The sequence below is a fragment of the Hirundo rustica genome, chromosome 6 (assembly GCF_015227805.2).
Source record: "Hirundo rustica isolate bHirRus1 chromosome 6, bHirRus1.pri.v3, whole genome shotgun sequence".
NCBI classification, from domain to species: Eukaryota; Metazoa; Chordata; class Aves; order Passeriformes; family Hirundinidae; genus Hirundo; species Hirundo rustica.
Window position 1 is genome coordinate 59623838 of NC_053455.1, and position 12393 is coordinate 59636230.

At 51.2% G+C, this 12393-nt stretch overlaps 1 protein-coding gene across 2 annotated transcripts in view; it reads right to left on the reverse strand.

Moving 5' to 3' along the window:
• Positions 1-2185: 2185 nt before the first annotated feature.
• Positions 2186-12393, reverse strand: part of ABTB2 (ankyrin repeat and BTB domain containing 2) — a 114400-nt gene continuing 104192 nt past the window's right edge. For both annotated transcript variants that reach the window (XM_040066313.2, XM_040066312.2), the window contains 10 exons: positions 11590-11686; positions 10809-10944; positions 9587-9813; positions 8746-8924; positions 8275-8380; positions 8010-8112; positions 7499-7589; positions 5793-5861; positions 5282-5395; positions 2186-3978 (listed from right to left, as the gene is read on the reverse strand). In XM_040066313.2, the coding sequence (XP_039922247.1) occupies positions 3781-3978; positions 5282-5395; positions 5793-5861; positions 7499-7589; positions 8010-8112; positions 8275-8380; positions 8746-8924; positions 9587-9813; positions 10809-10944; positions 11590-11686 (1320 nt within the window). In that variant the 3' untranslated portion in view covers positions 2186-3780. The remainder of the gene's footprint in view (positions 3979-5281; positions 5396-5792; positions 5862-7498; positions 7590-8009; positions 8113-8274; positions 8381-8745; positions 8925-9586; positions 9814-10808; positions 10945-11589; positions 11687-12393) is intronic.

Below are 12393 nucleotides of genomic sequence, written 5' to 3' on the forward strand. Positions count from 1 at the left end.
TTTCTAGGTGTATTTCCCTCCTGCCCAAAAAAAGGGATGAAAACATCCTGATGCATTAGGGAAAGGATTTTTTGTTATTCCAAGGAATGACAAGCAGGCCTTGGACACTAGGGATGAACACCCTCACAATTCCGTCTCTCCAAACCCTGCACAGATGGGGCCGGGAATGCCGGAAGGAGCCGGGTGTGCCTCTAAATTGCAGAGCGTGCCTTTAATCCCGGGCTAAACCAGCTCAGCCCTGAGAGCCTGTCCCAGCACGGGGACAGGACAGGACACATCCCGACACCCAGCTGCATCAGTCCCCGCCTGTCCCACACCCTCCAGCTCGGTGTCTGACCATTCCAGATCGCCGATCCCGCTGCAGCAGGATCTCTCCCTCCTCTCCCGTGCCCACAATCTGCCCGCAGCCGCGGGGTCCTGGGCTAATTGGGGGCAAACGCGGCAGCCCCGTCCGGCCGAGCAGCTCCCTGCAGGAGGCGGCGAGATGTGACCTACTTGTCACTGGAATCATCCCCGCCGGCTCAGGGAGCCCTGAGCTCTTCTGACAGCTGGAGCCAGCTGATCCCTGCCGTGTGCTGGGAGGAAGCAGAAGCAGGGAGCTGAGGCTGCCCTGAGCTGGCAGCGCTGCCGGGAGAGGTCTCGCAGCCCAGAGCAGCCTGAGGGAGATGGGAGCTGGCTGGGAAGCACTGGGTAAGGGGCAGGAGGAAGGGGTGTCCTTTCCATTTGGCCCTGGCGATATTCCCTTGGGAGCTTCTGACTTTCATAGCTGGATTTTTGTCGGCCTGTGCACCTGGGATTCAATCACAGACTCGTCTCGGCGAGGGGCCCCGTGCGTGGTTTCGGGGCAGGGCTTCGTGTGGGTGTGAGGGCCGCGGATGGAGAGAGGTGGAAAAGGACACGGGAAACCTTCTCCTGCCCGAGCAAAGCATGGAGAGAGGATCACCAGGTGAGACCCTGTGTCTGGAACAGCAGGAGCAGGGACAGCACTGAGATGACTCCAGCTCTGGGTTGTGTCGCTCCTTTCTCTGCTGCGATCTTCCATCACCCTCTTTCTGCCCCTCTTTTCCTCGGGCAAAAAACGCCCAGCGCAACATCCTGCACATCAACGGATCCCTCGGGCTCCCACCCTGCCCTCTGGGGAGGCAGACCCAGCTTTGGAGCCCCATCCTCTGCCACAAGCAGCGTGACCCCAGCCTGCCGTGTCCCTGCGCGTCTCGGCTGCCGGGGCAGCATCTGGGGAGAGCCAAGGGCCCGTGAGTGGTGCTGCCGCCTCAGCCAGGGCCTGCCTGCTGCGCGAAGGCTTAGCAGAGAGCGGAAAAAGAAAGGGCTTTATTTCAGGCTGGAAGTCATCGAGCCTGTTCAGGCAGATGTTTATCTCCTCCGCTCCCTGGAATGATGTCACGGTGGCCGGCAAAGTTGTGCGCTTCCCCGAAGCTGGGCAAACTGCTCTGGTACTTTCTCAGGCTCCCCGGGCAGCACTCTGTAAAATGCACAGGCAGCGTACAACTGGTTTCACAAGGAATTTCTGTTCAGCCTACTTATTCAAGCGCTCCAAAGGGAATCTGAGGTGTTTGCATTCCATGATTCTTGAGAACAAGTCGCTGTTTATGCTGGCAGGTTTCCAAATGAGGGAATAGGAAAAAAAAAAAAACCCAACAAAAAAACACTTCTGGGTCAAATTCTAGCTCTGAAGCTTTTATAGTTCTTACCTCTTGGATGAGTCCTGTGCTCTGACATCAATCCTGCCACAGAGCACCAACCAGAGCCCTTCCAGCCTTTGGGATCCTGAGGTGACATGGAAGGGAAGGATTACCTGCCTTTTTTTTTTTTTTTTTTTTTTTTAATACCTCTGGCATAAGAGTTGCTTTAACCCTGTTTTTCCTGCTAGAGACAAGAATCCTGGAATCAAGGTTTTTTTTGGACACTATGATTTGCTGCTTTCTGCTAGAAACCAGGTAATCTTATTCCAGCTAGGGAAAAATGCGAGTTAAACTTTTTAACTTCACAAAAATGTCTGCTCCTGGGGGAGAAGAATGGAAATGAATGCCTCTGTATCCCTAAAATTAGGCGTATTTACACCAAAACCACTTTAAGATGCTCCAGCTGCAACAGCCCTTTCCACATAAACGTCTTTAAAGCTTATTTTTTGTCACTGTTAGAGAAACAGAATAAATAACAGCACCTGTGTATTTTAAAATTACGTTGTTAATAAAATCCCGGTACATTTACATAAATGACAGCATTAATGTACAATTAAACAAAGCATTGTAATATTACAGCAACAAAAGAGGACCTACATATTTGTACAGATAGCTGGTGCAGCTACTTGAAAATACTTTCCAAAATAAAGCCTTCTGTGGCATTTCTCAGTGATAATTTTGACCCCCCCCCCCATCCCCGTATGGCTTTCTGTAATAAATAGGGTTATTGGAGCTGGTGATGTTCAGCAGATGTGCACCTAAAGCACAAAGGGAGTGTGCCCTGACCAACCTGTCCGTCAGCTGACTAAAAATCCTTATCCATGCATGCAGTTTGCCTCTGTGTAAATCCTTTAGGAACAAGGCCATGTCAGATTTTGATGGATTTGCTGGGAGATGCTGGCGATTCCTTCTCCTTTCCTTTATCCAAACTGTCTCTGTGTTGTGCTCTGGAGCCTGGGCCCAGCTGAGCCTCCTCCTTCCACCGTGTTTGGACACAATGGGAATAAACGGTTGAATTTCTAGTAAGGAATAAATAGTTCTCCTCTGAAAACTTGGGTTTCCTCTTGTTCACCCATCGACAATATATGGAAGTGTCCTGGCAAATGATTAGCAAAGCTCAGTGGGAATAGCTGGAGGCCTTTACTTAATCCCCAACAACTCCAGAGAGAGAACAAACCACCGAGCTGCTGGGCGTTCTTTGGAGGCCAGGGGAGGCTTTTATTGCTATTTTTGCAACTGGGCAGCTTTTCAGCCTAATGCTGGCTCCTGCTACACCTGAGCCTTCTACAAAGTATCTTCTGTGATGTCAGGTCTCACAGGTAACATTCAAAAAAAGGCTTTTAAGGTGAAAGTGACTGACTGACACTATCAGACCTGGACAGCAAAAGGGCAGAGAGTCCTTTTCTTTCTCCTCAAACCATATCCAGATTAACAACCGGCACAGTGAAACTGTATCTAAAAACACTCAAACCCCCAACTCTCCCCCTCCTGCCCCAGCTCAGCTCTTCACATTAGGCTTAAAGAGTGAGTAATTTCAGTGTTAGTATTAGCTTCTACTCAGCTTCGAACATACAAAACCTCTCTCTCAGGGTGCAAACAGTTTTGGGGGAAGTTTCTGTCGGTCTGTTGCGACATACAGACGCTGGTACAACTGAGGGGAAGCACTTCGTGTGCAGACAGATGGCTCGTGGGACGGGCTTTAGGATCAGCAAACTCCTTCTAGGCAGCCTTTTTACAGGGAAAACATCTGTGCGGATGAACTTAAGCCCACGTATTAGCGCCGGGCTCAGCTCAATCGCCTCTTTCTCCACGGCCCGGCGCTGCGCTCGTGGAAAGGGCAGCGCCCATCCCTGCAGTTCGGGCTCTCCCCTCGCGCCCTCGGCTGGCGTTTGGGCGTTGTTCGAGCGACGGTGTCGTTCCTGCGGCGGCAGCAGCAGCAGCAGCAGCAGCTGCAGCACGGAGAAGCCAGCTCCCCCTCCTCAGCAGCAGGGGTGCCTGTTCCAGGGCGCTTGCAGGAAGATGCAGAAGGCAAAGGGCCCCGGCGACGCCTCCCCCGCCGTCTGCCAGCGCCGGCCCCGCCTCACACCCTGGACGTGACGTACACGGAGTGCAGGCGGCCGGCCAGGGCTGCCTGCAGGTCCCTCAGAGGGTCCAGGCCCTGCACTTTGCTGTTCCTGCCGTAGATGAGCTGCTTGAACGAGTCCTGCTCCAGCAGGGAGCTCATGTGCTTGAGGAAGAAGCCCTCGCAGAAGGAGGCCAGTTCTGGTGCGTTGTGAATCTGGGGAAGACAGCAGGATTATGAACCCCTTCTGTAACGCCACAAACCTAAATGACATCCCCCAGCGTCTCGCTCCTGATGCTTTTCTCCTTTCTGTCCCTTAGAAAACGTTAGAAGACAGGGGTAACAGTGCAAAAGCACTGCAGGCGGGACTTTGTCTGATACTTCTCCCAGCGCTTTTTGCAGGCACAGGCGTGAGCGGGGAGGCATCCAGGCTTTTTTAATTCCTTCCCCTGCCGGCCTGCTGTCGGCAGGGCTGCTGGCCTGCGCTCCGGCCCCTTCCCTTCCTGCAGCAGAGCAGCTGGCTGATGAGGTGGCCAAGGTACCTGTTTGGCTGAGCCACAAGACACAACAACGCCGCCGCGCTGGCAGATGGCGAGCAGGGCTCGGGGCAATCAGGACACGGGTCACAGGACGGGAGCCTCATCCCTCCAACGAGGGGCTGAGCGCAGGAGAACAGCGACGCTGCGCTCCCCAGCCACCACGGGGTGATTGCTGCCTGGGATTTGGCTCCTCTCGCTTCAGGATCAGCAAGGAGAACAACGTAACTCAGGTTTTTAATATCAGAAAAAGCTCTGCGCGCACACAGGCTCTTCCTGGGAATTTTGCGCAAACGGTAATTTAAGGAGAAGCACACAACGGCCAGTAGGGAATGCTGTTTCCCCTTTTTAGTGTTTAAATTTTAGGTCTGAAAGAAACCAGCCCAGTGTGAGAGAAATTGAAAAGCATCAGTGGGACACAACAGACGCAGTAAAAAAAAAAAAAAAAAAGAAAATCATTACCACCCACTCTTTCTCCTTGTTAAGGGATCTGATCCTGCAAAATTCCAGGAAGGGCAGAGTATTTCTCTGACTTGGGTTATCTGCTGCAGAGGTGCGTATCTGTCACGCAACAGACTTTATGCTCCTTTTGGAGTTGAAAAAAATACTTTCTAGCAGCAGGGGTGCTAGGAAAGGGTTTATTTTGTAGTTGCCGTGCTGTGATGTGATATGATCGATTGCCCCCGCTGCTCCCAGGATTTGAATCCCTCAGGATTTGCTGACGTTGCTGTATCAGCCTGCTAGAGACAGCTCTCCCCTACTCTGCAGGGATCCCCCATCCATTTCATCCCTGATTGCTTCAGACAAGGAAACACACCGGGGCCGTGCAGGACTTTCCAGCCTGGAGCTGGGAATCATCTCACCCGTGTTGTGGCTGGGGCAGAGTTACCTGCAGGGAGGGTGCCCACGTGGGGTTTTTAGTAACCACCAGGAGCACACAGGCTGCTCACTGGGATTCTCAAACCAGGGGGGGTTGGATTTACCTTTGCATATTTATAGATGTGGACAGAGTTGTCCATGCTGATGGTCTGGGCGCAGAGGATTTCACAGTGTCTCTGGAGGCCGTCCAGCTGGAACAGGCTGGCAGCCGACAGCAGCTACGGGGACAAGAGAGAGGCTATTTGAGATCATGAGGCTTCAAAGGCCTGGGCAAGGCAAATGGGATGGATGATTTCCTCTCTGAAGAGGCTCCGACTCCCTGCTTTAATGGCCAAGTCCTCATGAAGAAAGCAAAAAAGCCGCTCCATGCTGAAATGACAGACTGACACATTTCCCCTCCTAGCAAAAGCTCCTCCCACAAGCGGATTTGCTCTCCTTTCTGTTTGCACAGAAACACCAAGCAAGTGATGTTTTGAAACTTTTAAGCTCATTTCCAAGCATTAAGTATGCTCTTGGACTGAATGGAAGCCTGCTGTTAGCTCCCGGATTTTGCCTTTCGACTTTGTTTTACACCCCAGCGCGCTCAGCAGGACTTGGAAGAGAAAGCTCTCTCACCTCTAAGATATCAGTGGTGGGAATTTCCATGGATTCTGTCCCTCCATAGTATAAATACTGCATCAGCATCTGGAATGGGAAGAAGGCCAGGCATGAAGTTACCACAGCAGTCACAAGGGGCTGTTGATGGCTGCGCTCCCCTTCCCGAGCAGACGGGAATCGCGTCCCGTGCCAGCTCTCACCTCCACCGGTGGCGTTTTTTTCCCCACCGCCTGGCGTGGCAAATCTGCTGCTTTCTAACAGTCCTTTCTCTCTTGGGCCCTGAAAAGGGCCCTGCTGGGGACTTTGTGCTGAGGGTGACAGCGTGTCTCGGAGCGACACCGCTGTCCTTGTCTGGGATCTGTGCTGGCGAAGCCCGGCGGGCCGCTCACGCGCGGAGCTGCCAGCAAGCCCAGCGTGAGTGTCCCGGGACCTCCCAGCCGCTTGCCTCCCCCGCCGGGCTTCTAATCAGCTTCCAGCCCCTCACCAGGCCCGGAGGAAAAGGCATTAATTGTTTGCAGGGCGAGCAAGAGGCAGCTCCTGCTCTTTGATCTGCGTGTGCCCACCCCCAGCCCAAGCAGCGTCAGGGGAGGGGATGGAGCCGGTGTGGGAACAGAAGTGTCCTGGCTGCTGCGTGGGGCTTGCAAGCTCCGCTTGCCGTTCCTAACAGGGCTAGGAACAAAACGAAGCTGCTCCTTAGGAGACTGCCTTATTTGTATAACAGAGTTAGGTGAGAGCAAAGCTCTTTGCAGCAGAGCCCTGAGCAGGACACACGTCTCTGGTGGCTCAGCACCCTCCACTCTACCTGAGCCTTCCTCTCCTCAACCCATCTGACTGCATTTACCATCATATTGTGAAATGCTTCACTGTTTCAGTTCGTTCTGATTTGTCTCCCTCCACTTAAGAACAACTTTATCTTTAGAAACCTTTTGATGTACAAATGCTGTCAAGGAAGCTTGTTTCAACACTCAGTCAAATTTTCTTCTCTGCTGTGGCTCGAGCTGCGAAATTTGGATGTCACCTATCCAAGACAAAACTTGTACAGCTCCTTACAAGCAGAACAAAGATGTTCTCATGGTCAACTTACTTCCCTCTAGAGAGGTAACAGCACTGCTGACCAACAGAGCAGGTTTGTTTGCTTATAAATAGAGAAAAAAAGGCCTCAACCCTTTAGTGAGACAGCTACATGACCTATCCTGCACTTCACATCTTCCTCTTCCTCTGCTGAATATGGAAATGTCACAAAAGCAAAAGAGAATTCTCAGCTCTGAGCCGTTCTTGACAGGGACACCACAAAGTTCTGATCACCTGATCTGAATTAATACGAAGCCTGGCAATACACCTAACTGTAAATAAGCTACTTTGTGCTGAGCAAAGCATCAAAATGGTACCATAAAAAGTATAAAAACGGCGTGTTAGCAGTATAAAACTACTTTTCAGTAGAAGACTAGTTTCTCCTGCTTTGTGGAGGAGTCAGCTGCCTGGGAAGAAAGTCAGAATATAGACTGGAGTATTCTGTTTTAAGGCTGGAACTTTGGAAAAAGGGTATTTCAAAAAACTCCTGAAATTCAGATCTGTTGAAAGGCACTCCATTTCTACTTGTAATATTGTCTAATTATGGTATTACTTATTATCTACTTATGATATTACTACTTGGGCTTGTCTTATCTTCCAAGCAGCTGAGAAGATGAAAAAGAATAAAGAAAAAGTGGAATCAAGTCCCATACCTTGAAAATGTTGTATTTCATATCGCTGATTTCAACAGTCTTGCTGCCGTGGCCATCGTGCTCTGTTTTATTGGTCATTAGTGTCTTGAACCTGGGAATGGTTTTAAAGAGATTTAATTGAAAATATTTAACTGTATGAGTGTGTCACACCCTCATCACAAGCAGCAGGGGGAAAGCAAAGATCCCTCCTAGTTCTTTACACGCTGAAAAATCAAAACATTTCCTTCCATTTAACGACGATTAGTTCAGGGACAACTTAAAACTGTAAATTGCCTGGATCTGAGCTAATCCCACCCTGAGACAGGTGGAAAACGCTGTCACTATGCCAAGAAGAGAGGAAGAGACTGCTTACTGCAAGTGCACCAGGCCAGTGTGAGATTCCAGGAAAGCTCAAACTCCAGGAGAAGGACTGGGAAGGCAGGGAATGGCTGGATATATACACTCCAACTACCCCACATGACTTCAGGGATAATCACGGCTGGATTAATGATGCCTCTGGTTAGTGACTCACCTGTTAGATGCAGTAACCAGCAGGACTTTGTGTGCATAAAAGAGCTTTCCTTCCACTAAGAAAGTGACATCAGACATTTCTTTATTGTTCAGGAAGTGAGGATCTGTTGGGTAAGGGGACAAAAAAAAAAAAAAAAAAAAAAGGTGACTTTTTCTTTTTATAACCTGCGCATGCTTTTCAGAAAAAAAAAATCCCAAACAAATAAAAAAACAAACCCAACCCAGCAGCAGTCAGAAGCAGCTCACTGCTCGGGTGAGCACCTTACCCAGCCGAGCCGGCAGAGTCTTTCGGATTTCGGGAATGCTGGGAATGGGGCTGCTGCCGTAGCAGTGGGTGAAGATGGAGGCGAGCTGCTGGTTGATGGAATCATTCTGTGAGGAATGATGGAACAGGCATCAGCAACTCCACATTGAGCAGGTTCCAAATGTGCTGTAAGGGCTCACTTGGGTCTTACAGCAACCGCACCCCACAGGAGTCGCCTCCCCACAGACGGACACGCTTTAAATTGAGGCTGAACTACAACATCCCTGGAGTTATGGAGGTTTAAAGAGCTGTAGGGTTTCCCCCAGGTGTGTGTTTGAGGACTGTATGGGGGCTGCTTACAAATTCAGATAAACGCTTCCAGCACCATTTCCATGCCGTAACTCCTAGGGACTTTGCCCAGCCATTCCTGTTGTGCACAACGACAAAACCCCACAACACTCAGCTCTGACGCAGTTATAAAACTCTGACTCACTTTGCTGGTTTTGAGGATGTCGAACATGAGCTGCAGCCCCTCACTGACCAGCTCCTCGTTGTAATCCTCCTCTTTGATGGTGACAAACTCCCGCAGCAGGGTCTGCACCACGGAGTAGCGGGACTGGGAGAAGGTCGTCCGCAGGGACTCGATCCACACGTGGAGCTTCCAGGGCACTCCTGCAGCCACAGGAAAAAGGGACAGTGAGAGATGATTTCCTGAAGTGCCTCTGAGGAGATTATCCTGCTCCCATTACTAACACTCGGCAGCACCGAAGTAGCTCTACCTACATCCTAAGAGCAGACAGATTTTTATCTTGGTATTAAAGGCGACTGAACTGGGTCACTGACAGATCAAGTGACAAAGGATTGGCACCAGGATCATAAACTGGAAATTTCTGCTGATTTTTAAGCATCAGAGACTCTCACTGTTTTGTTCTGAGCTTCACGGCTAGTCAGAACCACAAAATAAATTCGAACTGAAGTTGTAAGGATCCGTAACGCCACACAACCGTGGTCTTTTCTCCTGGTAACACACAAGCTCCAAAGCTTGAGATCAGACTTGTTCCTTCACCTTAAATCATTGATAAACACTGAATTTTAGGTGTCAGTATCTGACAGGGAGAGATGCCCCTTGCTTTTGATACGTGGGAACAGAGGATCCAGCCGAGAGCGAGGGACATCCCAGAGCAGCAGGAATTTGAAAGCAAAACAAAAAACTTGTGAGGAGCCTTAAACACTTTCAAAACTTAGCTTAGCTAGCTTTGCAGTCGGGGTGGCCGCTCTCCTAAGTGACAGGGGAGGAAAAGGAAGGTATTTTACGCTCAGAAGGGCGCGCTCACCCAGTGCCCTGAGCTCCATGGTGATGTCCACGTAGCCGTGCTCGGCGCTGTAGTACATGGCCTCCTGCAGAGCCTTCGTCCGGGTCTTGCACAGCCGCACCTGCCCCTCGCTGGAGCTGCCCTGGCTGGAGGTGTCACTCTCCACCCCCTCGGCCAAAATCTCCTCCAGGGACAGCACGTCCCCCTTCGCCTGCTGGGGCTGCGTCAGGAGCTTGCGCAGGACGTTCCTGAGCAGGGACGAGAGGTTTCGCTCAGCACCAAATGGAATTTCAACAGCTCACACGGGACTGTGGGGATTTGGGGGTAGGGGTACGGCTCAGTACACGGTCATTTCCCTCCCAAAGGCAGCTGGCACTGCGGGGCGGCACGGAAACCACGTGTCCTTCCCCACCCCGAAGCCTAGAAACCGGTGCCCCGCAGCAAGGGCAAAAACCGCGGCCTGCGCTCCTCTCGTGGTGGGTTTGTTTGGAATTTCACACGGCAGTTGCAAGAAAGAGACTTTTCTTGTTTGTGTCTTGTTTGGGGAGTTTGCATCACTGGTGTCCCTCAGCCAGCTGGGGACAGCTGCTCCAGGCATTCCCCAGCCCAGCAGGGCCACCCAGCACTCACCGTGCTGCCAGTGCTCTCCTTGCGCCCACACCACTCCCTGGGAATAAACGCAGCAAATCTAGGGACCCAGCTTTAGGATCACCCCATCCTACCCCAAGGCAGAACAAGCCTTGAATCTCACTAACAGTTTTTTCTGGGAACACAAGAGGTTTTTGGAGGAGCTCGCAAGTAATGTCTTATTTCCGAACAACTACCCTGAAAACAGGGTTGGGGAGCTCAGGCTGGCTGGTTCAGTGATTCACCCCTTGGTTGGCCATCCAAAAAACAGAGATGCAGACACCCAGGCTCTGCTGTAGGTTATTTTTTCCACCTCAACTTGATTAGATTCCATCACCAGAGCACGAACCAGGATCTCGTAACCTGCCCTTAGGTGGGACTTGGTTTGCTGACACAAGGCCTTAAAACCAGCTCACCCTCAGTGCTGCTGAGCCAGACCAGCAAGTGGAAGAACAAGAAACAGCAAACAAAGATCTCTGCTCTTTGTTGTCAGGAGAGTCTGAACCCCATCTGCTGAACTGCCCAAGGGTTTGGGTCACAAAGCCACACAGGACACACTGCAACACCTGGAGTGCAAAAAACCCCTTGTTCTGGGCAGGAACAGAGCATTCATTACCTGTGGCCGTGTGCCGCTGAGTGGCTGAAGCAGTTCATGTCCTCGTGAAGGGACGATGACATCCCATTGACTTCCAGCATGCTCAGGAGCGGATCGGCGCCCCTGCTGAGCAGCAAGCTGACCAGCTCGTAATTCCCTGGGGTAAAAGGACAGGAACATCAGGATGGTTCCCTCTTTGGAAGCATAAAACACAGGACTGGCTGCAGGCAGGACTCCCTGGCTCTGTTCCCATTAGATGGAGTAGGGAGTGGTGGCAGGAGATCCAGCACTGGGTGTCACTGGGAGGGGAGGAGGCATTTTATCCTTCTTTTGTAAGGCTTGGAGCAGAGCAAGCCAGCCACTCATCTTCATAAAAGCACAAAAATAGCAGAGAAAGAAACAAAAGGAAAAAATCTAAAACCACTTTGAGGTGAAAAGTGTCAACGACAGGCTCAGTCACAGAATGCTCAACTCCTGACAGCCTGCTACAAGAAAGGCAGAATTTTTACCTGCATTTAATAAACCCAATTTCCTTATATAACAGTTCTTTTTCCCCAGGCTGAATGGAAACTTGTTAATTTTTCACATCTGGGTGCTGCTTAGGCCCACAGACGTGCCCAGACTAGACAGGGGCTGGTTCATGTTCCTTGACAGCGCTTTGTGAAGGAGCTGGTGCCATCAGCTCTGCTCTGGGGGCTCTGGGGAGGAGTCAAGCAAAGGACAAGCTGGAAAACAGATACTTGGGGCCCACCAGGCTGGTGGCAGGAAGAGATGGAGAGTGCTGAGGCCACAGGGAGCTCACCTGCAGCTGAGGCCAGCTGGAGCGGGGTCTCGGCATAGTTGTCCTCCCCGGTGTTCACGGCAGAGCCCTCCACCTGGGCACCGGCATCCAGGAGCAGCTGCAAGGGGCACAGCAAAGACAGGGAGGTGGGAAAAGAGCAATTCAGAAGGACAAAACAGCCAGGGCAGGGTGTCAGAACCAGTGGGCTCAGAGTGAGGAGGGCACGCACACAAAGGGAGAGCACCACCTCCTTTTTTAATCTCCTTTATGGTCATGGCCAGCTGGGGCGGAGAGAAGGCTCTGGAGCTCCCAGGCAGGGAGGATCAGCCCCGTGCGTGCGTATCCACCAGGATATTCCATGCTTCCACGACTGTGGGCACTGCAGTGCACAACAGGGGCTTTGATACACTTGGCTTCATCTCCTGGGAGAATCAAACTCCTTTCTTACACATAAATTAAGGCCGTCCAACCTCTGGAGTACCAAAAGCTGCCTGGGCGGTTTGCCAGGTGGAATCTAATCTTTGTAATTATGTACAAATGTACACAGACAAAAGATGAGTGTGTGCAGCCTCCATTTACTTACATCTTTTTTATTATTATTATTCCTTCCCTTTGAGCAGAAGGTGAATTAAATTCAACAGCAATTGATTGTCTGCTATGATCAGTTTTTCATTCCCCTGGAAGTTTGGGTAGCGTTTCTGGGGCTCCACCCCCTCCCGCTGCCCCCTGTGATAATTCCACAGAAGAGGGAGCAGGGAAGATGCCACAGGCTCAAATCCCACAACAGCTTAAGTCTTGTCCATGCAATTCTCAAGGATTATGAAA